This window comes from Lepidochelys kempii, chromosome 14 (assembly GCF_965140285.1).
Source record: "Lepidochelys kempii isolate rLepKem1 chromosome 14, rLepKem1.hap1, whole genome shotgun sequence".
NCBI classification, from domain to species: Eukaryota; Metazoa; Chordata; order Testudines; family Cheloniidae; genus Lepidochelys; species Lepidochelys kempii.
This window is the reverse complement of record NC_136393.1, coordinates 35,788,521-35,815,243: the sequence shown is the minus strand read 5'-3', so window position 1 is coordinate 35,815,243 and position 26,723 is coordinate 35,788,521. Positions and strand designations below refer to the sequence as shown.

Genomic DNA, 26,723 nt, shown 5'->3' with positions numbered 1-26,723 from the left:
TCAAGTCATCAGGGAAGCCCTCTCGCTTTATACATACAACTAGCCTGGCTGATAAATAGCCTCTAGGGAACTGCTAGCTCCATGTATAATAAAGCTTGGAGATCAAAGGGCTTCCTCCTATGATGTATTCAGCACAGCTTGTGGGTTGAGTCAGCACGTTCCAGGTACATGGGACTAGGATCAAAGAACGTGTGGGTGTTGAGAGGCTCTGCCCTTTCCTCAAGTCCCTCTGAATCTGATAGCCCTCCATTCTTACCTGGAAAGCACCTGCTTTTCCCTTCATCTCTTTCTTCCCCCCTTGATCCTCTGTGCTCTGCTGAACCCAGTAGTGGTTGTGATACTTTATACCCTTTTTCATAGTCACATACTTTAATCACCGTGCAAATTATGGCTTTGACTAGACACATAAAAAAGGCAAAAACTCCCCAGTCTTTATTTAGGGTCCAGTCCTGCAAGTTGCTCAGGGCACTCAGAACCTCACTGGATCAGACCTTATGGTTCTGTGTAGCACCCAGTTTTCTGAATTTCAAACGGCTCGGGTGTTTCCATATTCCAATTTTACCATACACCCAGATCATGGAATTGGAGAAAATCCATGTAAATAACTAGGATTAGTACAAGGAATATACAGTGCACTTGGTATCAGAGACAGTTATATATGACACAAGGAGCAAAGCCAATTGTCTGTGACACATAGTTGTTATATCCTACAGAGAAAGGAAGATGTTTGGATGGCATTTCTATTCAAGCAGAGCTAAAGACATTTTGGTGCCTTGTTTCAAAAGCACAACTTTAAATCTTTATTTCCTCAGTGTCATAGACTCATAGATGTTAATGCCAGAAGGGCCTGTCGTGATCATCTAGTTTGACCTCCTGCACATCACAGGACACAGAACCTCGCCCACCCACTTCTGTAATAGACCCCAACCTCTGGCTGAGTTACTGAAGTCCTCAAATTTTGATTTTAAGACTTGAAATTACAGAGAATCCACCACTGATTCTAATTCAAACCAGCAAGTGAGCCATGCCTCATGTTGAACAGTAAGGCAAACCCCCCCAAAAAACAACAACCCAGGATCTCTGCCACTCTGACCTGGAGCAAAATTTCTTCCTGACCCCAAGTATGGTGTTCAGTTAGACCCTAAGTATGTGGGCTAAGCTGGGAAAGAATTCTTTATACTAACAAAGAGCCCTCCCTCTTCAGCATCCCATCTTCAGCTATTGGAGATATTCACTAATAGCAGTCGCAGATGGGCCATATGCCACTGTAGGACACCTTATCATACCATCCCCTCGATAAACATATCAAGTTCAGTCTTGAAACAAGTCATTTTCCCCTCCCTCCCCCCCCGCACCCGACTACTTCCCTTGGAAGGCTGTTCCTGAACTTCATTCATATGATTATCTAATTTCAGGCCTTAACTTGCTGATAGGCAGTTTATATCCATTTGTTCTTGTGCCCACATTGGCCCTTAACTTAAAGAACTCCTCTCCATCCCTGGTGTTTGTCCCTCTGATGTATTTATAGAGAGCAATCATATCTCCCCTCAACTTTCATTTTGTTAAGTTAAACAAGCCAAGCTTCTTAAATCTTCTCTCATAAGGCAGGTTCTCCATTCCTCTGATCATCCTAGTAGCCTATCTCTGCACCTGTTCTAATGTGAATTCATCTTTCTTAAACATGGGAGACCAGAATGGCCCACAGTATTCCAGATGAGGTCTCACCAGCATGTTGTACAATGGAAATAACACTCTCCTGTCTCTACTGGAAATACCTTGCTGATGCATCCTAGGACTGCATTAGCCTTTTTACACAACCGCATCACATGGGTAGCTCATAGTCATTTTATGATCAACCAGCAGACCCAGGTCTTTCTCCTCCTCTGTCACTTCCAACTGGTAAGTCTCCAGTTTACAGAAAAAATTCTTATTGTTGGTCCCAAAGTGCATGACCTTACACTTTGAACTACTACATTTCATCCCATTTCTATTACTCAAGTTTTCAAGGTAATCCAGATCTTCTTGTACAATATTCCTGTCTTCATCCACAATGGCAATACCTCCCAACTTGGTGTAATTTGCAAATTTTATTAACACATTCCCACTTTTTATGCCAACGTCATTGAGGTAAGGTTAAATAAGATTGGTTCCAAGACCGATCCTTGAGGAACTCCATTTGTAACCTTGCTTCAGCCTGACAGTTCACCTTTCAGTATGCCCCGTTGTAGTCTTCCCTTTATCCAGACCGTTACTCACCTTTCAATTCTTGTATTAATCCCCAGCTTCTTCAAATTAATGAAAATTTCCCCAAGTGTAACTGTATCAAATGCTTTATTGAAATCAAGTTACATTATATCTACTGCATTTCCTTTGTCTAGAAAATAACTATCTTCTCAAAGGAAGAATTCAGGTTTGGTCTAGCATGATCTGCCTTTTGTAAAACCATGTAAAACCATGTTGTATTTTATCCCTATTGCCATTTATCTTTTAAGCCTTTAATTACTCTCTCTTTCAAAATTTGTTCTAGGATGGTTGTTCCCAAACATTTTCCCTGCATGACCCCATTTTCGGATATATTGCTTCATAGAATCATAGAATCATAGAATATCAGGGTTGGAAGGGACCTCAGGAGGTCATCTAGTCCAACTCCCTGCTCAAAGCAGGACCAATCCCCAACTAAAGCATCCCAGCCAGGGCTTTGTCAAGCCTGACCTTAAAAACTTCTAAGGAAGGAGATTCCATCACCTCCCTAGGTAACACATTCCAGTGCTTCATCACCCTCCTAGTGAAATTTTTTTCCTAATATCCAACCTAAACCTTCCCCACTGCAACTTGAGACCATTATTCCTCGTTCTGTCATCCACTACCACTGAGAACAGTCTAGATCAATCCTCTTTGGAACCCCCTGTTGAAAGCAGCTATCAAATCCTCCTCATTCTTCTCTTCTGCAGACTAAACAATCCCAGTTCCCTCAGCCTCTCCTCATAAGTCATGTGTTCCAGCCCCCTAATCATTTTTGTTGCCCTCCGCTGGACGTTTTCCAATTTTTCCACATCCTTCTTGTAGTGTGAGACCCAAAACTGGACACAGTACTCCAGATGATGCCTCACCAATGTCAAATAGAGGGTAACGATCACGTCCCTCGATCTGCTGGCAATTCTCCTACTTATACATCCCAAAATGCCATTGGATCTTCTTGGCAACAAGTGCACACTGCTGACTCATATCCAGCTTCTCGTCCACTGTAACCCCTAGGTCCTTTTCTGCAGAACTGCTGTCGAGCCATTCGGTCCCTAGTCTGTAGCGGTGCATGGGATTCTCCTGTCCTAAGTTCAGGACTCTGCATTTGTCCTTGTTGAACCTCATCAAATTTCTTTTGGCCCAATCCTCTAATTTGTCTAGGTTCCTCTGCATCCTATCCCTTCCCTCCAGCGTATCTACCTCTCCTCCCAGTTTAGTGTCATCTGCAAACTTGCTGAGGGTGCAATCCATGCCATCCTCCAGATCATTAATGAAGATATTGAACAAAACCAGCCCCAGGACCAACCCTTGGGGCACTCCACTTGATACCTGCTGCCAACTAGACATGAAGCCATTGATCACTACCCGTTGAGCCCGACAATCTAGCCAGCTTTCTATCCACCTTATAGTCCATTCATCCAGCCCATACTTCTTTAACTTGCTGGCAAGAATACTGTGGGAAACCGTGTCAAAAGCTTTGCTAAAGTCAAGGAATAACACGTCCACTGCTTTCCCCTCATCCACAGAGCCAGTTATCTCATCACAGAAGGCAATTAGATTAGTCAGGCATGACTTGCCCTTGGTGAATCCATGCTGACTGTTCCTGATCACTTTCCTCTCCTCTAAGTGTTTCAGAATTGATTCTTTAAAGACCTGCTCCATGATTTTTCCAGGTACTGAGGTGAGGCTGACTGGCCTGTAGTTCCCCAGATCCTCTTTCTTCCCTTTTTTAAAGATGGGCACTACATTAGCCTTTTTCCAGTTGTCCGGGACCTCCCTCGATCACCATGAGTTTTCAAAGATAATGGCCAATGGCTCTGCAATCACATCCGCCAATTCCTTTAGCATTTTTGGATGCAGCGCATCCGGCCCCATGGACTTGTGCACGTCCAGCTTTTCTAAATAGTCCTGAACCACTTCTTTCTCCACAGAGGACTGGTCGCCTCCTCCCCATGCTGTGCTGCCCAGTGCAGTGGTCTGACCTTGTTCGTGAAGACAGAGGCAAAAAAAGCTTTGAGTACATTAGCTTTTTCCACATTCTCTGTCACTAGGTTGCCTCCCTCATTCAGTAAGGGGCCCGCACTTTCCTTGGCTTTCTTCTTCTGTTGCCAACATATCTGAAGAAACCCTTCCTGTTACTCTTAACATCTCTTGCTAGCTACAACTTCAAGTGTGATTTGGCCTTCCTGATTTCACTCTTGCATGCCTGAGCAATATTTTTATACTCTTCCCTGGTCATTTCTCCAATCTTCCACTTCTTGTAAACTTCTTTTTTGTGTTTAGGATCAGCAAGGATTTCACTGTTAAGCGAAGCTGGTCACCTGCCATATTTACTATTCTTTCTACACATTGGGATGGTTTGTCCCTGTGACCAGAATAAGGATTCTTTAAAATACAGCCAGCTCTCCTGGACTCCTTTCCCCTCATGTTATTCTCCCAGGGGATCCTGCCCATCAGTTCCCTGAGGGAGTCAAAGTCTGCTTTTCTGAAGTCTAGGGTCTGTATTCTGCTGCTCTCCTTTCTTCCTTGTGTCAGGATCCTGAATTCGACCATCTCATGGTCACTGCCTCCCAGGTTCCCATCCACTTTTGCTTCCCCTACTAATTCTTCCCCGTTTGTGAGCAGCAGGTCAAGAAGAGCTGTGCCCCTAGTTGGTTTCTCCAGCACTTGCACCAGGAAATTGTCCTCTACACTTTCCAAAAACTTCCTGGATTGTCTGTGCACCACTGTATTGCTCTCCCAGCAGATATCAGGGTGATTGAAGTCTCCCATGAGAACCAGGGCCTGCGATCTAGTAACTTCCGTTAGTTGCCGGATACAAACTGGATACAATTAACTTAGGCTTGAATAAAGACTGGGAGTGGATGTGTCATTACACAAAGTAAAACTATTTCCCCTTGTTTATTTCCCCTCCTACTATTCTTGTAAAGTGCTGGAAAAGGCCCACCTTGATTATCACTACAAAAGGTTCCCCCCTGTCCCCCCAACCCTGCTCTCCTGCCGGTAATAGTTCACCTTTCCTGGTCACTCTTGTTACAGTCTGTATGGTAACACCATTGTTTCATGTTCTCTGTGTATATAAAATCTCCCCACTATATTTTCCACTGTATGCATCCGATGAAGTGAGCTGTAGCTCATGAAAGCTTATGCTCTAATAAATTGGTTAGTCTCTAAGGTGCCACAAGTACTCCTTTTCTTTTTACAGATACAGACTAACATAGCTGCTACTCTGAAACCAGAAATTATCTGGGGCCCCTAGTTTGGTCCAAACAGGCTGTTTGAGTCTGGGTTCCACCTCATATGTGGTCATTTCTATTTCCATATTCTTGTTCTCAGGTGTCACTCCAGCACTGCCCCCAAGCTTCTCATTACCCTTATTAAAAACTTAGGCAAAGCATTTAGGTGTGGGCCATACCTAAATTATCTTTAATCTCCACCATGTCTTCAATGTTTAGCAGTCCCACTTCTTCCTTCCTGCTTTCTTTTTACTTAGCTAGCTAAATAACCTTTCTTATTTGTTTTAATTTCCTTTGCAAGGTCCACCTCTGCTTGGCTTTTGGCAGTTCTCACTTTATCCATCCAATTTCTGATCTCCACCAGGTAGCTTTCCTTGTTCATCCATTGCTTCTTCCATTCCTTGTAGGCTTTCTGCTTTCTCTTAATCACCTGTTTGAGATGCTTGGCCATCCATTTCAAAATATTTGAAATTTTATTTCATTTTTAGCTCTAATGGTCTTGAAAGGTAATATGCACTCAACAATGAATGGTGAATTTTGCCTCATGTCTCACATTTTGAATTAAAGCATCATTTTGGCTTGGATTTTGGAAACTGAGAAAAAAAAGGTTTCCTCTTTCGTTTTCACTATTTTCCTGATCTCTCCCTTTTATACCCTTTCAAAAGGGAGGAAAGATAAAATGTATGAGAAAGTAGGGTGACAATTACTCCTTGTATTATGCCTTTATTGTATTCCAAGTTAAAAACTGTGAAAACATTTCTTCAAGATTTGTTTGTGAAAAAAATTATTTGACATATTTTGGTTTTTCACCCTTTTCCAGTTGGTAATAAATATGTAAAAAATGTTATTCCCCCTATTTTCCATTACTTTCTAAAACTCCTCCTCCAACCCCAACAAATTTGGGTTTTTCTCTACTTTCTTTCACTTTTGTACCTTTCCTACAATTTTTCCATTGGAAAGCAGAGAGAAAAGAAAAAAAAGGCAGAGAAAAGTTGGGAAAGTACCAATAGTGCAATAAAACAAAGAGAGGATACTGACATAATTCAATTTCCAAAACCAGAAATAAACCCTGACATTTGAAGTCAAATCCTTGAAATATAAAAAATATTGAAAATCTCCATTTCACATTAAACTTTTTCATCATTCCATTTTGTAAATTTTCCATGAGACAATGGAAATTATTTAGTAAAAAACAAAGAGATTTTCCCATTAAACATTGCATAGTCAACATAAGCACTGTTTTCAGTGGGAAAAGAGTTTGGTTGACACATTTTGACCAGCTCTAAGTATAGTTTCCTTCCCCGACTCAGTCTGAGCTAATATTTTTGGCCAGGCTGGAGCTATATTCTGACATTCTAGCTCTACAAGGTGGCTGTTCATGTATGTATGTATGTAATGTAATGAATTTTAGTGGTAGTGTGGGAACTCCTAGCATTACCAGGAAGGGCTGGGTTAAAAACATTGACATTCTTGATAATTACTCTGCAATTATTTTCATCTACTTGCAAATGTTTGTAAGTGATATGCTAAGAGAGACACAAGGATGATTTGGCTGAAGAGAGGAATTGCCACCACAGCTATTTTTGCAATTACACTGCAAATCTGAAAACGTTCCCTGTAGATTAACTTCCATGGATCTGAACACCGAGCATGGATTCATTGCAGAAATTATGTCCAGCAACACACAGGCAGGAATACTTAACTTCATCTCCCAGCTGGGAACAGGAAAACGATTTAGGGTGAACTTAACAGAAGTTTATGGATGGATTTTAATACCTCCATGAGAATAGCTGGAGTCCAAGGGCACGGACATGTCAGAACCATAGAAGACCATCACCATGGTGATGTGTGAGGTGCATCTGGAGAAGGCCTAGGAGCTCCCCTCAGCTGGACAGATCCACAAGATGGCCATTAGGATGAATGCTTAAGAGACCAAGATCAAGGAGAACTGAGTCAGGAGCAGTATCAACCCCTCAGTGAAATTTACCACCTCACTAACCCATGTGTCCATGCAGGCCAGCATCAAAATGGCCAGCTCCTCAAAGAAGAAGTAGTTGATCTTGTTCAGGCTGCAATAGACTAGACCCATGGTGTGAAACTGATGTACCTTGTGGCAAAGAAGAAGCCTCATGTCCATGAGCCAGTTGCCATCCTGGCTTAGATCAGCCTGCTCTTAATAAGGGTGCAGCACAGAGAGTGGCAATTAGCTGAGTACCAGCTGTAGGCCATCATGGCATGGAGGGCAGACTCGGTTATCCTCAGGAAGAGGAAGATGTACATCTGGCTGATGCAGCCAGCATAGGAGATACTCTTCCTCCTGGAGAGGAGGTAGAGCAGTATCTGGAGCATAGTGGTAATGGTGTAGCTGATGTTCAGGAATGACTGGTTAGCCACGAAGAAGTATGTGGAGATGGGAGTCACATACTGAGGCGAGTCCCAAGGAAGTTCATAGATACTAAGGTCAGAAGGGACCATTATGATCATCTAGTCTGACCTCCTGCACAATGCAGGCCACAGAATCTCACCCACCCACTCCTGAAAAACGTCACCTATGTCTGAGCTATTGAAGTTCTCAAATCGTGGTTTAAAGACTTCAAGAGCAGAGAATCCTCCAGCAAGTGACCTGTGCCCCATGCTACAGAGGAAGGCGAAAAACCTCCAGGGCCTCTTCCAATCTGCCCTGGAGGAAAATTCCTTCCCGACCCCAAATATGGCGATCAGCTAAACCCTGGGCATATGGACAAGATTCTCCAGCCACATACTACAGAAAATTCTTTCCTGAAGTTCTCCAGGTTGATGGCCTGGAAGTCCACAAACAGCAGCAGCTCCATCTTCCTATAGACGGAGAGAATCCCAGAAGGCTAAAATCTGACATGGAGCTTCTGCACTTGGAGCTGGCCTCCGGGCAGGGTCTATATGGCCATGCAGAAGGACATGGAAAGCCATACTTAGCCTTCAACGGGCCATATTGTCCCTGCAGCTAAGTTTCGCTTGTCTGGGAACTCCAGGACAGGGGATGAATGTCTCTGGCTGAACTCCTTTTTTTTGTACTCCCCAGAATAGGTGGGGTGAGCATTTGCAAGAACCTATTGACGAGGTCCATGGGTGGTGGGTGATGCTTCCCTTTGGGGAGGCTTGCCCCCCTGACTCATCTCTTCTGGCTGAGGCCCTGCCCCATCTCACTACTCTTAGCCCCCCCTTTCCCCTAGCGCTCGGAGCAGGGGGCATGAGAGCTTGGCTTCAGCTGGGGTCAAGCTCTCAGCCTCAGCTAGGACCATGGCAGAGCTCTCTGCCCTGGCTGGGGCTCCCCCATTTTGCCCACGGCCCCGTCCATGGCCCTACCTCATTCTGCCCCTTCCCCTGCAGCCCCGCCATGGTTCTGCCCCCACTCTGCCTCTCCCACTCAAGGCCCCTCCCCTGCATGCTCCTTCCCCGCTACCCCTCTGCTGTGGCCCCCAGAGCAAAAAAGCTCTGTGCCCCCGCCGTGGCTCTGAAGCCATGGCAGGGAGTGAGATCTCCTCCAGCCCCAGGGCTATGGTGGGGGAGATTTTTCAGGAGGCTCCAAATTCGCCATTGCTCCTCCCTGCCCTCTGGTGGCATGGGGTTTGGAAAAGCTTAGCCTCCCCGGCCCCCATTATGTGCTGCCCGTGACAAGGTCCCTCTATCTATTTGCCAAGGGGCCTTTTGCAAGAGTCTCTACTGGTGTAAGCATAAATCGGGGTCAACTTTTATAAATTTGCCAGGTACCAGTTCGATTTTAAAGCCCAAAATTAACAAATAACATTTGCCTATTTTTGGTAAATATTATAGTTTGTATGTGTATGAAATTTAATAAAGCCACCCCAACTCCAGGGATGGTTACCTTACTAATTGTAATGATAGGATCACCTCAGGTCAACTTTAACCTTGGACAGTTTTTCTCAAATCAGGACATTTTGCTATTCTTAAGCAAGCAAACAGTTTTATTAATTCACCATCAAGTCTATGAGTATACAGTCAACAGTTTAAAGAAGGCTTGTAGATTAAGTTTGGATGCTAGCAGTTCCAGGCACGTAATGAATACAACATACAGTTGCGAAAGCAATTGACATAGGCTAATGCTGGGGCCAAGCACAGAACAATCAAATTGTCTACAGTTCTTTCTCACAACAGTTACTTTATAATGTTCAGTTATCAATTCTTTAGGACTTCGAATACAGTTAATGTATATAATATAACTCCTAAGGGAATTAAAGTTGCACTTTATCTCCTGCTTTTGATGAATGTGCTTAATTGCTGCTAATTAGTTTGAGAGGGACTAGTTTAAAACATCAGAAGAAATCATATAAAAGTAGACCTACATGGGAATAGAATTTTCCATTTCATAATAAATCTTGTAAGAGTTCAGAAAAGATAGGTGGTCTTCCTGGCTGCCCAGGGGGCTCCCACGCAGCCAGCCATACAGGCTGCTTCAGAACCAGGAGTCCCTGAGACCCTGACAGCTCACCTACCATTTAGCTGCCTGGTGAGCTAGCTTTTAACCTATGTGTCTGCTGTCATAGAAAATGGTAATGGAATTAATAAATTCCTGCAGAACATTGGCGCTGACTCTGTGGGTGCTCTGGGGCTCAGCACCCAATGTCAGCCCTGCCGATCAGCTCCTCCCCCTCCCCCTAGTGCCTCCTGCCCACAGACAACCCAACCAATCAGCTCCTCCCCCTCCCTCCCACCACCTCCCTTCTGCTGTGATCAGGTGTTCAGCAGCGTGCAGAAGGCACTGGGGGGAGGTGGAGGAGCAAGGGCATGGCACGCTCAGGGGAGGGGGTAGAATGGGGTGGGAAGAGGTGGGGCAAGGGTGGAGTCTGGAGAGTGGTGGTCAAGCACCTCCAGGCAAATGAGGAAGCCAGCGCTTATGCTACAGAACATCTTGGTTCCTTTGAACCAGCATTTTCTGATAGAACTCTGTGCTGACCTACCCTACCTAAAAGTTATTCTTTGAGATTTCCATTCAGCCCACCAGTTTGGACATGTAAAGAATAAACCAGCATCTAGCATTATTCAATCAAAATCCTAAAATTCAGTTCTTCTCGGGGTAGTTCGCGAGCACAGACTCAGTGCAGCTAACTTTACAGGTACTTATATTTAATAAAGCAAAGAGAAATACAGTCTCTTGCCACTTCCTCTTAGTCCTGGTAACTGTGAGACGAGGAGAGAGGTTGTTCACACTGGCTTGTCTGAATTATCCAGTCACATTTTTGGGGATGAGCAGCTCTTTGGTGTATTCAGGAACTCAGACGTTCCACTCAATGGTCTCATGTTTCATACCCTTTCCTGCAGTCTTTGGAGAATGGTTATCGTCTTATTTTTATATTAAACTTACCATTGTTCTCTCACATTCCTGCTCCTCCAGTTTCTCTGCTACTTCCTTCCATAGCCAGAAGAAAGCATTCATGGCACTTATTGGATTTTTTTCTTGTCAGATAATTTTTTTAGGTTTTATTCATTTCAGAGATTGTATTTCTCTATTAGCCCCCATTATTAATTAGAATTTCCCCTTTTAAGTAATTCCTCTTAATAGTCGAAAGCTATACATATTAAGTATTTACAGCTTTCACTGTTTGCTTTTTTTCTTCTTCCATACAATTCATAGACAAGTTTTTTACATTCTTTGATTATATTTGATACATTTCATTTCACCTTCTCTTGGGGTTTACAACAAAATAAGAGACATACTATTGGAGGAATAAAACAGATTAGGCACATGTAGAGAGATGGTATATCAGATTCATAAGGCAGACATGAGTACAAGTTTTTTGGGTTTAATTTGTGGTGAAAGGCAGGTGGTTCATATTCTGGGGGTATCAAGACCTTCATCCTTCGGTTTCTTGGGGATGAACAGCAAGGGTTTTTGTTTTTTGTTTTGTTTTCTCTAGTTAGTTCAGTCATGCAGTTTCCACTCAGATATCTGGGACTTGATTCAATCAGTGGATGCAACGGGCCACTCTGTTTAGGAAATAAGGGTTTTACCCTTATTTTTCAATCTTCCAGGAGGATGCTTCAGCTAGCAATTTCAAATTTGGGGGATTCCTTAGACAATGCGATTCATACCTTGGGATGTGGATTGATATTCTCCTATAGTTTTAATTTTCTAGCTAGAGTTAGAAGTGGCGAGGCATGATTTTGGGGTAAACAGAGGTGTGTGCAAAATTTCCTGTGTCATTGAGAGGAAAATGGATTTGGATTTTACCCTTGCAAACTACAATGGCATGTAGTTATTAACAATCTATCCAAGGAATAGTCAACATCTATATACATCACACCAGCTTCCATCCAAGTAGACCATGGAATGACCACAACTGTAATCAAGGCTCAGGATGAGCTAAATGGCTTCCTGCTATGCACCGCATATCACCGATGGACAGATTGTGTCTTTGAGGCACAGACCTGAAGACCTGTGTCTTTGAGGCAGACCTGTGTCTTTGAGGCAGACCTATCTATCCCATCTCAAGAGGAGCTTTACAAGACAATTTTTTTCTCAGAGATCTTCAACGCCCTCCACCCATTTGGAGATGAAGACTGTTCTGTGCAGCCATTCACTTCTGCACCTTGGGGAGTGCCAGAGTGGTTGATAGGATCTGCAAGGGTGCTGGAATTGTGGCTAGCTCCAGAAGCGGGAGGCAGAACAACCACAGTTTCCATGCAACCTAGCCAGGAGGTTAGAATGTGATTCAGATTATGTGCCTGATCAGGGAAATCGGAGGGAGTAGAAACCCCCTTTACACTCCTACATGGGCTACCCAGACCTTGGAGTAGGACACCTAGGAGTAACTGAGGCTACTTGCTCACAAACTGCCTTCCTGGAGCATGGGGGAGTTAGGGGACTGGGCACAACCTGGGTTTCACCTTCTGGTGGCCGAGCACAGTGACTGAGGCAGTACAGCAGTGTGAGTGTAGCAGTCTATTCCTGGTGCAGGAATCTTATGCACCCCCACTTCAGGGCTGCACATAAAGTCACAATCCAGTGATGCCTGGTGATTTGCGGTGCAATTTCTAATTCCTCAGTCAGTACTGATGCGTCCCCAATCACCCTTATTATAATTATTATTACTATTAATTACAATTCATTGTCTTTCAGCTTCTTCTGCTGTCGCCCAGGCAATGCATTGATAGCACCATGGATGTTCCTGGCTGCTCTCACAGCAGATTTCATAGAAGTTTCGATCCAGGCGTGAGGCTGGGCTGTGTGTTCTCCTGAAAAATGGACCCTCCCTTCATTCTGAAACAAAGCCTTGGAGTAGTCAACAAACTGGTACGGGGTGAATGAAACATATCCTCCCATTGAATATTTGTCCAGGCCCCATTTCTTGATCACGTGTTTATTGCAAACCTTCCGGATATAATTCTTGGGCACCTGGTGGATTTCTGCCAGGTCCTCCATCACCACATCAACACACTTTTCGTCATCGAGGGGAACGAAGAATTCAGCATCATCCACCCAGGTGTAGGAAGCCAGGATCGCCCCCGCCCCACTGGGGAAATTGTGGCCGGGGTAGTAGATGACTCTGGAGGGGCGATCAGTGATTGACCTCCCGTTATAGATTCCATCCTTCTCCCAAAATTTTTCAGAACAGATCAAAAAAATCTTAGTGGCTCTTGCGTAGTGAATAGCACGCAGGGCACGGGTCTTTTCAGCAGAAAGAGGTGGAGAAAATTTAATGAGCCGTGTGGCTTTTGCTGTGGCCGTGACAAGGACATAGTCGGCCGTCACAGATAAGGGGAATGAGGTGTGTGGCCTGCGGTAAAACACTTTCACTTGGTCATCATCTTGTAGTATCTTCACTACCGGGGAGTTAAATATAACGCCCCCGTGAATATCCTGGTAGAAAGCCTGCGGAAGCTGATCGAATCCCCCCGTGATCTCATCGAAACTGAAAGAAAGGTGGGGAAAAGATGATAGTCAAACAGTTACACCCTCTGACCACAGTTATCTGAGAGAATGTCACAGGAGTAATAAGCAGAGCTTGCATAATGGGAGAGAGAATCTAGCCCCCAGTGACTGTACAAGTGTTTTATTAGAGCGGAATGGTAGGTCTGCAGTAATTAAGCTTAAGGCCAACTCTCAGTTTAAAGCTTAACTCTTCTAAACACTCTAAAATCCTCATGGTTCTCAGACTGCCTTGGAATTAGGTGTGCCTCATGGGGGTGCTGGGTGGAATTAGTGAACCACGATTTGGGATCATTTGACCAAGGGCTTCCTGAAATACGACACAGCTACGGTCCAATATGCCTATAAACCATACTCGCACTATGGAGTTAATTATTGAATTCCATCAGAACTCATACAGTTAGTAGCTGTGGACACTTTCAGTAACGCCCAGCTCATCTCCTGTGAAAGTGTCCCCAGCCTTTCATGGCTATAGCTCTATAGTAATGAACACCTACCCTCTATGACAATTCAGACCATTAGTGCCTACTTCAGAGAAGGCAGCCAGCTGTACTGCTAGACGGGATGACAAATGGATGAGATAGTAGGAGGTTGACAGACAAATGGATGTATTGAATAATGGATGGATACCTAGACAGGTCCTACCATAGACATATTGTGCTTCCTCTTACAAAGCAAGTAAATAAAGATACTTTTCTACTCACCTCTTCTCAGAGAAGGTGGAAAAGACCATAACAGAGTAAAGAAATGACAAGTGGAATAGACCATCTTCATTCATCACGTCACCAATCATATCAATGGCTCCTCTACTTAAATTTCCTTCTTTAATCAAATACTCCTGGGTGGGGAAGAGCAGAGACGGTGGAAGGCACATGCATATTATATCCCCATTGAGAAATGACAGTCAAAGGGATATTTCATTTCAAATGAACACAGGAATTATTCAACATCCATGAGGCAGGGGAGGTGTCAGACCCATTCACTACCCTCCAGTGTGATTTGTCTTCTTCCTCATTACCAATCATTGGAAGTAAGGCTGATGCTCACATTCAAGACCCGATCCCTCATCCCTTTTGAGTCACTGGGCTAAAGCCTGACCCGAGTGAAGTCAATCAGAGCTTTGCCATTGATTTCAATGGGGCCAGGATTTCACCCAAAGTGTCCCTACCAAGATATCATTGTATTTGATTAAAGAACCATGATCCAGACCAAATCTCCTGTGGGGTGAAAATAATGATGGGCAGGGCCACAGAGGAAGGTTATCTCATTGAAATAACTGTGGACGAAGATTCAAGCCATGGCTACACTTGCAGATGTAGAGCACTTTGAGTTAAATCAGCCTTCAGAGAGCACAGTAGGGAAAGCGCTGCAGTCTGTCCACACTGACAGCTTCAAGCTCACTGGTATGGCCACATTTGTGGCACTTGCAGCGGCATTGGGAGCGGTGCATTGTGGGCAGCTATCCCTGCATGCAAGTGGCAGGTGGGAGGGGAGAGTGTGACAGGGAGTGTGTTGTGTGTATGTGGGGGGGGGGGGGGAGAGAGAGTGGGTTTTGGGCGGTCTGAGAGCATGTCAGCTTGCTGTCTTGTAAGTTCAGACAGCAGTAGACCCCCCTCCCCCCACACCTCTCTCTCACACACACAGCATTTCACAGTAATGGTTGCTTTGTCTTGGAGCAGATAAGCAGCCGGCTGCCAGAAATGGAGCTTTCAAAGGGCATTTCCGCATTCCTACAGCTGATTCCAAACAATGACAAGAGTGGCCACTTGACTTAAGGGGATTATGGGATGTTTCCAGAGGCTGATCAGAGCGCAGTAAAGCAACACCTCGTTCACACTGGTGCTGCGGTACTCCAGCGAGGGTGCAGCAAATATCTTGGAGTACCAGCAGCGCTGTAGCCACGGAGTCAGAGTGCTCTACATGCCTTGCCAGTGTGGACGGGTAGTGAGCTAGTGTGCCCAGGGCTCCTTTATTGTGCTGTAACTTGCAAGGATAGCCAAGTCCTCATAGCCGGACATCACACAGTGAGTTGGGGTGGGAAGAAGAGATGCCAAGTTGGTTGCACAGGACTGGAATAGGGTCGTGTCTTCATGACACACACACTGGGAGTATGGGAGCACCGAGACTGCTCACTTTCTATGGGTTGGAGTTTTGGTTAGGGAGAAGCAGAGATAACATGGGTCCACATCTCTGCCCTCCTCCTGCCAGAAAGCAGAGCCAGGAAGACCCAAGGGGGAAATAGGAGGTGTCCCAGGAAGGCCCATGAAGTGAGCGTGTCAACTCTGCCGGGCCATAGATCTTTAGGAGGGTTCTGATGCATTATCTCCTACCATGGACTGTGTGCACCTGGCAAGATCTATCCCACGAGGAGTTACATTGGCTAACGTGATTAAAGATTTAGAAAATTGGCACCTTTAGATTTAAAGATACTGGAATGCCAGCTTCAATTACCTTGGTGGAAAAGGAGTCATATTTCTCTTTCAGAGCACTGCAGTCTGTGGTCACCTGGGGAGCAAACAAGAAAACAGTCATTTGTTTCATGCTGATGGCTTTACCTTTAAAGTTTATTATTTTCCCTGTATGTGACAATGTACTTATAGGCCGTATCCTAGGGCATAGGCACAAAGGGGGCAGGACATGACATGACTGTCCAGGTGAAAGAGCTGTTAACAAAATCTTTTTAATAGTGCTCTTGTTTTCGGCTCCTACAGTTCCCCAGCTGACTGAACTGCTTTCACTGAGACAGTCTAAACAACAAAAATATATAGACTAAATGTAAAATTTTCAAAAGTGACTATAGGGCCTGTCAAGGTTCCTTCCCCACTCTGAACGCTAGGGTACAGATGTGGGGACCTGCATGAAAAACCTCCTAAGCTTATATTTACCAGCTTAGGTCAAAACTTCCCCAAGGTACAAAATATTCCACCCTTTGTCCTTGGATTGGCCACTACCACCACCAAACAAATACTGGTTACTGGAGAAGAGCTGTTTGGAAACGTCTTTCCCCCCAAAATACTTCCCAAAACCTTGCACCCCACTTCCTGGACAAGGTTTGGTAAAAAGCCTCACCAATTTGCCTAGGTGACTACAGACCCAGATCCTTGGATCTTAAGAACAATGAACAATCCTCCCAACACTTGCACCCCCCTTTCCTGGGAAATGTTGGATAAAAAGCCTCACCAATTTGCATAGGTGACCACAGACCCAAACCCTTGGATCTAAGAACAATGAAAAAGCATTCAGTTTTCTTACAAGAAGACTTTTAATAGAAATAGAAGTAAATAGAAGTAAAGAAATCACCTCTGTAAAATCAGGATGGTAGATACCTTACAGGGTAATTAGATTCAAAACATAGAGAATCCCTCTAGGCAAAAACTTAAGTTACAAAAAAGATACACAGACAGAAATAGTTATTCTATTCAGCACAATTCTTTTCTCAGCCATTTAAAGAAATCATAATCTAATACATACCTAGCTAGATTACTTACTAAATGTTCTAAGACTCCATTCCTGGTCTATCCCCGGCAGAAAACCAGCATATAGACAGACAGAGACCCTTTGTTTCTCTCCCTCCTCCCAGCTTTTGAAAGTATCTTGTCTCCTCATTGGTCATTTTGGTCAGGTGCCAGCGAGGTTACCTTTAGCTTCTTAACCCTTTACAGGTGAGAGGAGCTTTCCCCTGGCCAGGAGGGATTTCAAAGGGGTTTACCCTTCCCTTTATATTTATGACAGGGCCTAACTCTCCTTTCCAGAAGTGACTTAGGTACTTAAGGGCCAGATTTTCAAAGGTATTTAGACATCTAAAGATGCAGGTAGGCAGCTACATGGATTTCCAAAGCACCTAAGGGCCTAAATCTCATTGAATATTATGGGCTAGATTCACAATGGGACTTAGGTATTGCAATACTCAGCATCACAATGCCTAACTTTCTGCTGTCTGGAAAACTGCGGGAACACAATGCCTGAGTCATGCGCTCAAGCTCTCTACACCGAATACCGCGGTCTAACCGCTGAAGAATGGAATCCACAAAAGCCAGCACACGGAGCCACCTAAGCCAGCCAATGGGAGACACCAAGGAGAGTGAGGTGTCTTAAGCCTCCTCCTCCCCATTTTAGGGAGTTCAGCACCTATCTCTGCTTGGGATTCTAAGCCGTGAGCTCTTCCCACCCACAGCATTTCTAGCAAGGAGCAGCAGCACTGCCCTCATAGCTTGTACCCCAGTGGTTAGTGGATTTCCACAATGTGGGAGACCACCGGCTCAAGTTCCCCCTCTAGCTGATAAGGAAGAGTCTCGCACCTCCCCCGTGAGTGTTAGACTAGGTTTTTTTCCTATCATGAGCGTCTCATGGGGGCCTCCCTTAGTTTCTCCTGTTAAAGCTGTTCCAGTTTGTATAAATAATCAGTGGAGCAGGGGGATTGGATTCTGGGTCTCCCACATGAATGTCCTACCCACTAGATCAGTGGCTCTTAACCTTTCCAGACTACTGCACCCACACGTGCTGTGGGTGCTGCTGCACCCCCTGGCTTGAAGTGGTTTCCATTATATAGAGGGTTTACAGTTTGGTTCAATGGCTCTCAGCACCCCCACTATACAAATTCATAGAATCATAGAATATCAGGGTTGGAAGGGACCTCATGAGGTCCCAGCAAATTGTCCCAGCAACCCTGATGGTACCCCTTGCAGGAGGCTGATTTGTCTTGCATACCCCCAAGTTTCACCTCACTTGAAAACAACTTGCTTACAAAATCAGGCCTAAAAATGCAAAAGTGTCACAGTATGCTATTACTGAAAAATTGCTGACTTTCTTATTTTTACCCTATAATTATAAAATAAATCAACTGGAATATAAATATTACACTTACATTTCAGTGTGCAGTACATAGAGCTGTATAAACAAGTCATAGTCTGTATGAAATTTTAGTTTGTTCTGTCTTCACTAGTGCTTTTTATGTAGCCTGTTGTAAAACTAGGCAAATATCTAGATGAGTTGATGTACCCTCTGGAAGACCTCTGCTTACCCCCATGAGTACATGTACCTAGGGTGACCAGATAGCAAGTGTGAAAAATTGGGACAGGGGGTGGGGGTAACAGGCACCTGTATAAGACGAAGCTCCAAATATCAGGGCTGTTTCTATAAAATAGAGACATCTGGTCACCCTCCACATACCCCTGGTTGAGAACCACTGCACTAGACTACAGAGTCATTCTCACTGTATCACTCTGGTGGCATCTATGTCCCTTTGTGAATCTAGCCACAGGTGCCTCTCTGCATTCTTTAGACAGTAAATACCTTTGAAAATCTGTCATTTAAGAGTATTTCTACACTGCTATAAAACACCGGCAACTGGCCCGTCTCAGTTCACTCGGGCTCATGGAGTTCAGGCTGCAGGGCTATAAAATTGCAGTGTAGATTTTGGGCAGCCCAAGCCCAAATGTTTACACTGCAATTTTATATACCCATGAGCCCAAGTGAGCAGACACTGGTGTTTTATTGCAGTGTAGACACACCCTAAGTCTCATGCATTCAACTGTAATTTAGCAATTTTGTGTGTGTGTGTAAATCGACAAAGAAAACTAGGGAAACTCTCAGAAGCGAGAAGCTGCCACCTATTCAAATGAACAAATCTCTAACAGTAGTTAACTTCAAATTTTCAACAACCAAACAAATCGGCACCTGGTTAGCCTACCACAGGCATGAGCTGCCACATTGCGAAGACAAGAGGCTGTCCCCTTAATGGTGCTACATTCACCCATGTGTATTGCTAGGACTTCCAAAGGCACGTTCCATGGTTCTTTGTGGTGCAGTAGGCAAAGCCACTTTATATTTCATCCCTGGAACTTGTTTGTCCTCCTGAGCATCGCCACCCAAGGGGAACTGTGGGAAGGCACTGGAGGCCTATCAGCACTCATGGGTTTTATCCTCCATCTTCACTGCACAGAGGGGGGTTACTAGTGCAAGTGAAAGCAAAGTTCAGGGTCCAATGTGCAATGAGTCTGGGCTGAAAAGACCACTAAGTTTGAGGGCCAACACCCAAGTGAGAATCCAGGTTAACTCTTTAGTGAGAACATACCCACAGTTCACGAATCCTTTCCACAACACACATACCTTATCCAGTGTCTGATTATAAAGTTCTCTGGCAGATTTTCCTCTTTCTGTGGGAAGCACGGGGTATTGCAATATATCAGGGTTTCGGTCTACCTCTCCAGCTCTTGCCCTGATGTTGTTAACGAAATACCAGCCCTTGTCATTACTATTATAGAATGGGTTCAGTTTCAGTTTCAGTTTTTTAATAAATTCACGCACAAGCCTAAAGAAAAGGGAAAGAGGGGGGAAAAAAGAGAAAATTTCAAAAATGTGAAAGAAAGTTATATGATTGCGTATGATCCTCTAACATAAATGCCATGATCCTACCTATGTAACTGAAATAATTTGTGTGTAATGACTCCAGACCCACACTTTACCAAAAGTCAATCATGCAGCTAGTGCTGGTCGCTTTTTTTAATTGTGAAAACTTTTGAAATACGGAAGTTATTTCAATTTGGCATCATTCGCATCAGGCTCATTTTCATAAGTTTTTTAATATAAAATATCAAAAAGTGTATTTACTGCAAACCCTGTTTTGCAGAAAATGAAACACGTTGGTAACCATTTCAGTAACGATTGTAAATAAGTTTACAATACAAATTTTAGTGAAATGAAAAATTTTGCTCAAAACTAAAAAAATGTTGAAAATTTGCAAAACAGTTTACATTTGGAAAAATGCCATTTTTTTCCAATGAAAACTACATTTTGCTTGAGAAATTTAGACCTTCTCTCCCAGCATTGTCTGCTCCCTGAACAGTACCATCGACTTCCAGGATAACCGATGAGCAAGCATTACTTCTACTAATTGTAAAATCAGACTTTTCCTTGGTTATTACGAGAGACATGATAGCAAAAGCTGCCCATTCCTAACATTCGTAACAGGAAACAAACAAACAAACAGCCTGGTGATACAGATGCACCTTTAACAATGCTCCTGGTTAGTATAGATGCACAGATTGAATTTAGGGTCCTGTGGATTTAAAACAAAACCCCACTAGTACTTGAGCTAAAGAACCAGATGGAGCTGTCTAAAGGTAGTAGTAGACTCATATAGAGAGCTGATTGGACAAATGGACATTTTATTCTGTGGGAAATGTCAAAATAACAGATTTTGACATTATTTCCATCCCAAACTGGGATGAAAAATGCCGAACCATGTCTCTTCGGAAATGTCAAAACATGTTTGTGTAAGTGGAGTTGTGACCTGGCTCATGGGGTTTCAGGGCCATTCACTCAGATTTGGCCTAACCAGACTCCCGTCATCATGACAGATGGGCCAAACCTGAGTGGCACTGGGATCCCAGAGGTTGCAGTGTCTGGAGCAGGGAGGTGAGCCCAGCCAGCCCCATGGGACAGGAGCTGCTACGTGACCTTTTGAAACATTCAAAGGTGGTCTGGAACTTCAAGGTGCATATACACCTCTTTCCTCTGATAATACACATGGGCGGATTCAGAACCAGATCTCCTCGTATCACAACCACAGCTCTATGATGCTCCTGAAACGAATCCCCAGGCCTCCTCAGCAGGGCCGTCCCTACCAATTATGGTGCCCAAAGAAGCCCGAGCACCTGTTTCCCCACCCTGCCCCCCGCCCCCACCTCGGCAGAGGGTCTGGGTTGCACTCAAGGCCAGTGGGGCCGCAGAGGCAGGAGCTGTGGGGGGCCGCTTTGTGGGGCCTCACAAGCCGAGAGCGGCCCAGGGGATTAGCGGGGGGCCTGGCACTGGGAGCAGGAAGCAGAACAACCTGGGCCCAGCCTGCTCCCCTCCCCCTGCCTCAGCCATGTCACTTGGGGGAGGGGGTTTGGAGGAAGGGGTCCATAAAATTTGAGGCAATTTGGTGCCCCAAATTTTGTGGTGCCCTCCGCAGCTGCTTATTCTGCATCTACCTAAGGATGGGCCTGCTCCTCAGGTCGCAATCACCGCTTTTCCAACCTGCTCCAACATATTCCTCCACCATTACAATACAGCTCCACCTAACACAGTGAATGCAGCTGGCGTGTGTAGGTACTGCCCAGTAAGTATTGCCAGCTCTATCAGGGCTGAGTTACGTTTCCGTGGGCATTTACTTTGAATATTTTCTGGTTTCCAGATGGTTTGAGTTTGGCAGAACTCAATGTTTTGGGAGGGCAAGAGCAATCACAGGGCAACGTCAATGCTGTGTTCACAAGTTTTTTGCTGTTTAATTATAAAACTTATCCTGAGTCCCATTTCTTTCAATAAGCAATATGGGTCCAGAAAATTGGACCTACGTGGTTACCAGCTGGTCGGTCTTGAGTCCCCGACAGTCTGAAACCCTGACTAGCTCCAACTAATAAATATTCAGAAAGCCCTTTGAAAAAATCCATAATACAAAAATAGCACATTTTACAAAGAAGGTATGAAAGGAATCATGGCTGGAAGGTGGCAGTTCTGGGCTTTCCATGGGGCCAGAGCAGTGGCAGCTTGGTATCTTATATGATAAGGTCCAAACCTTCCAATATGTGGGGGGTTTTGTAAACTCAACCTTAACTGTTGATTTCCTGGATTATAAACTGGTGTTGTTTTGCTGACTGAAGTGTTCTAGGTGGAGTTTTGCCCTTCATTTACTGATACATGCTCCCAGTCGTAACTTCACTTTACCTCTCCATTGTGGTGTAGTTGCATAGTCCAAGAACATACCTGGGACCTAATTATGACTCTAATATCCAGTTCCCCATTTGCTGCGGGGATGGGGTGGAGAATTAATCTGGGCCAGCCCTAAACCCTGTGTCTTTTAGGCTGGTTGAGCGACTTCTGACCACCTACTCTCAGCCCACCTATGCAGGAAAAGTGACAACTCCATGGAGATTTCTTTCCCCTCTGCACACAGACTGACAACTTGATGTCATGGAGTAAAGGGGCATTTTAACCTATTCAAATTTGAGCCTTTAATGAGTCCCGCCACCCTCAGGAATTATCATAAAATGTTTTAAAAATAGGGCTTCCCCTATTCTGAACAAGATTGGTGGCTGAGGAGGGATAACAGAATACTACCTGTGATGTGCTGGCAACCGCATGGCTCCCAACTCCACATACCAATCTTGTTCTCTGTGGGTCACGATGCGTCCTCCCAAGCGGTGACTGGCTTCCAGAATGAGAACCTGGGAACAAAACACAAATTATGATTTTCAATCCCTTGCCGGTATCTGGTGACTGTATCAGTGGTTCTCAAACTGGGGGTCATACATACTGGCAGCGGGTATCATAGGCTGGGGAAGGCTGTGCCTCCCCAAACAGCTGGTGTGGTCCCACCCACCATCCACCTCCAGTCCCCCTCTTGCAGTTCCCAGTGCTCTGCCCCAGCCCACGCTGACTGGGACTGAGGTTCTCTGGCCTGCCACGGGGGCTTGGAGCAGCTGGTGCTGGGGCTGACCTGGCTGCCCATTGCTCAGACTGCGCTGTCCAATGCTTTGGGGCTGAGGGTGCTGCTGCATCACCTGGTCGCCCCGGGGCTGCGGTGGGGGTGCTCTGGGCTCCTGCTGGGGAGCAGCACAAAAGGAGAGGGGCAGGGCCTTGGACAGAAGGGGAGGGGCTGGGGGTAGCCTCCCCCAATGGCCAGGTCACTAGCTGCCTCAGGGGGTCGCAAGATGGTTACATGGAGGTTGCAAGCTGTCAGCTCTGTGGGGCCGACAGCCCCAAGTCCCATTAAATTAAATTAACCCCCCATTTTTTATTTATAAGGGGGAGCTCACACTCAGAGTCTTGATGTGCGAAAGGGGTCACAAATACGAAAAGTTTGAAAACCTCTACTGTATATTTCTCTCTTGAACGATAACGATAGATTTTTATTTGTTTGTTTGTCATTTCTATTGCAAACGGTCACCACACAAGGAACACGCTTATTTTATAAAAGTAATTTTGGTCAATTTATGGACACGCTCTGTCCTTGATTTGGGAACCCATGTAAACATGTCCTTAAGATGAATCTGAACTCCATGATCACTTCCTTGTTAGTATAGTGGTGAGTATCCCTGCCTGTCACGCGGGAGACCGGGGTTCGATTCCCCGACGGGGAGGAAAAAGTCCTTTTATCTTCATAAATGATCTTGGAGGATGGTGTGGGTTGCACTCTCAGCAAATTTGCGGATGATACTAAACTGGGAGGAGTGGTAGATACGCTGGAGGGGAGGGATAGGATACAGAAGGACCTAGACCAATTGGAAGATTGGGCCAAAAGGAATCTGATGAGGTTCAATAAGGATAAGTGCAGGGTCCTGCACTTAGGACGGAAGAACCCAATGCACAGCTACAGACTAGGGACCGAATGGCTAGGCAGCAGTTCTGCGGAAAAGGACCTAGGGGTGACAGTGGACGAGAAGCTGGATATGAGTCAGCAGTGTGCCCTTGTTGCCAAGAAGGCCAATGGCATTTTGGGATGTATAAGTAGGGGCATAGCGAGCAGATCGAGGGACGTGATCGTTCCCCTCTATTCGACATTGGTGAGGCCTCATCTGGAGTACTGTGTCCAGTTTTGGGCCCCACACTACAAGAAGGATGTGGATAAATTGGAGAGAGTCCAGCGAAGGGCAACAAAAATGATTAGGGGACTGGAACACATGACTTATGAGGAGAGGCTGAGGGAGCTGGGATTGTTTAGCCTGCAGAAGAGAAGAATGAGAGGGGATTTGATAGCTGCTTTCAACTACCTGAAAGGGGGTTCCAAAGAGGATGGCTCTAGACTGTTCTCAATGGTAGCAGATGACAGAACGAGGAGTAATGGTCTCAAGTTGCAGTGGGGGAGGTTTAGATTGGATATTAGGAAAAACTTTTTCACTAAGAGGGTGGTGAAACACTGGAATGCGTTACCTAGGGAGGTGGTAGAATCTCCTTCCTTAGAGGTTTTTAAGGTCAGGCTTGACAAAGCCCTGGCTGGGATTATTTAACTGGGAATTGGTCCTGCTTTGAGCAGGGGGTTGGACTAGATGACCTTCTGGGGTCCCTTCCAACCCTGATATTCTATGATTCTATGATTCTATGATTCCATGGGACTGAAAGATGTGCTTAAAGTTAAGAATGTACTCAACCATTCTTCCTGAATAGAGATATATTCCTGAATTGGGAATCTCAAGAAACAGATTCTAATATGGAAGATGTTATCCTTTCCCATGTATTACAGAAAATCGGTTTTCAGTGAGAGAGTCTTTAATGCAACAACTAAGCCCTTCTAATATAAGTGCCCAAGCGATCTCTGTTGACTTTGCAGCTCTGGGGGCTGTATTTCTTGGGTGATACTGAGAGGGGGGAGTAGCGGATATATGGGCTATGGGTAGGGATAATGGATTCCAGTCTTTCTCAAGGCCCACAGGCAAGCCAAGAGAGTAGCACCTTCAATGGAAAAACAATATAAAACAAAACAAAGAAAAAGAGCAAAGGTCAAAGTTAAGGTTGTTGTGAGATAGTTAATATGAATTTTCACATGTATAGAATTTTGTTAGAAAGACATGAACCTTTGAGAATATTCCCTTAACTAATCACCACTTCCATTAAATGTAGCGATTGGGATTTTTTTAACTGCAACATTTTTGGTATTTAAGTTTTCTTATGGTAATATTATTAATACTGTGGCAGCCTTAACTTTAAGTTAATTAACTTTGTTTTCCTGGAAATGGCAATAATAATATACTGCACTATGCTTTCTTGCTTCCTTCCTTTCACAGTTAGTTTACTTAAGTTCACCTTGTTTTATTCTTCAGCATTGTCTATTCTATGAAAAAGAAGTAATAAGACCATTTCAAGGGAGCACTGACTCCCTGGCCTGTCTCTGGCTCCTCTCAGTTAATAGAATTACCCGTGAGCAGTGGGTGAAGCTTCCCCTTGAGGAGGCTGGCCCCCTGCCCCACCTTTTCTGGTTGAGGCCACTCCCCCAGTCACTGCTTTCAGCCCCCACCCCACCCCCTTGCCCCTGTGGCCCTGGCCAGGGCAGGGGGCTGAAAGCTCAGCCTCTCCCACCAACAGCCAGGGGGCAGCTGAGAGCTCGGCCCCAGCCAGGGTCAAGCTCTCAGCCCCAGCCAGGACTGCACCTTCCCCTGCAGCCCCACCCCCACTCTGCACCTCCCCCCCAAGGGCCCACAGCCACTCGTTCCTTTCCCCCCCACTGTGACCCTGAGACCAAAAAACTTGTGCCGCAGCGGGGAGCAAGAGCCTCTCCAGCCCTGGGGTCGTGGTGGGGGAAATTTTTTCAGGGGCCCTAAATTGTTTGGGGGCCCCTGGGCATGGGCCCTGTGGACCCATGTGGGAATCTACCACTGCCCATCCCGTCCCATCCCCCCCGCCCAGTGATGCGAGGTTTGGGGAGTCTTAGCCTCCCACAGCCTCCATTACATGCCGCCCGTGGAATTACCTTACAACCAGCATCTTTCAACAGTTTGGCAGCTGTGAGTCCACTGATTCCTGCCCCAACGATCACCACCTTCTTTGAACGACACCCGTTTTCCAGACCATTTCTGGCAATAGCCACCAGTTCTTCATAGTCTGGGTCAATGAAGCATTCTTCCCACTTCGTCTCTATGCCAGGGAGAATCTGTAAACTTGGGACTAGCACCAGGAGGAAGGTCTGGAGGAGTACTAGAGAGAAAGAGATGGAAAGAAAACAGATGATACAAATGGTGAATTAAACTCATTCTCTTAGACCACAGAGCTCAATAATGTCACTGATATGATCCATCTGAGCTCTAGGGAGAGGCTAAGAGTCTCAGCTGTGGAGCTCAGCTATATTAACAAACAAGGAATTTTATTATGATCAAATGCAGTGTGCATATAAACTGAAAGCAGCGAAGAGAATACTCAGATGCTCACAGTTGTCTTGTAAACTGTAAAATATCACATGGACTATTCAAACCACAATCTACCATGAAGGGTCCCGGCCCCACCCTCTCAGATACACTTAGATCTGTGTGTACCACAGGGATATAACAATCTGGGGGCTGGCCATTCTCCGAGGGAATGGTGCAGGAGAAAATCTTGTACTGTGGACAATTTTCAGAGTAACAGCCATGTTAGTCTGTATTTGCAAAAAGAAAAGGAGTACTTGTGGCACCTTAGAGACTAACAGTCTCTACGTAAAAGAATAAATGGATACAAATCAGATGTCAAGAATTATAACATTCATAAACCAGCCGGAGAACACTTCAATCTCTCTGGTCACGCGATTACAGACATGAAAGTTGTGATATTACAACAGAAAAACTTCAAATCCAGACTCCAGCGAGAGACTGCTG

The 26,723-nt window shown here is 45.0% G+C and overlaps 1 protein-coding gene and 1 non-coding gene across 2 annotated transcripts; one reads left to right on the top strand and one right to left on the bottom strand.

Moving 5' to 3' along the window:
* Positions 1-12,570: 12,570 nt before the first annotated feature.
* LOC140898136 (L-amino-acid oxidase) lies at positions 12,571-26,500 on the bottom strand. Its single transcript, XM_073311582.1, has 7 exons — positions 26,473-26,500; positions 25,847-26,070; positions 22,501-22,607; positions 19,510-19,711; positions 15,853-15,906; positions 14,106-14,239; positions 12,571-13,384 (listed from the first exon to the last, which is right to left on the bottom strand). Exons 1-7 carry the CDS (start codon positions 26,498-26,500, stop codon positions 12,571-12,573), a joined length of 1,563 nt encoding a protein of 520 aa, XP_073167683.1.
* TRNAD-GUC (transfer RNA aspartic acid (anticodon GUC)) lies at positions 23,451-23,522 on the top strand. The gene has a single exon. It is a non-coding gene; the product is annotated as a tRNA-Asp (tRNA).
* Positions 26,501-26,723: the final 223 nt, after the last annotated feature.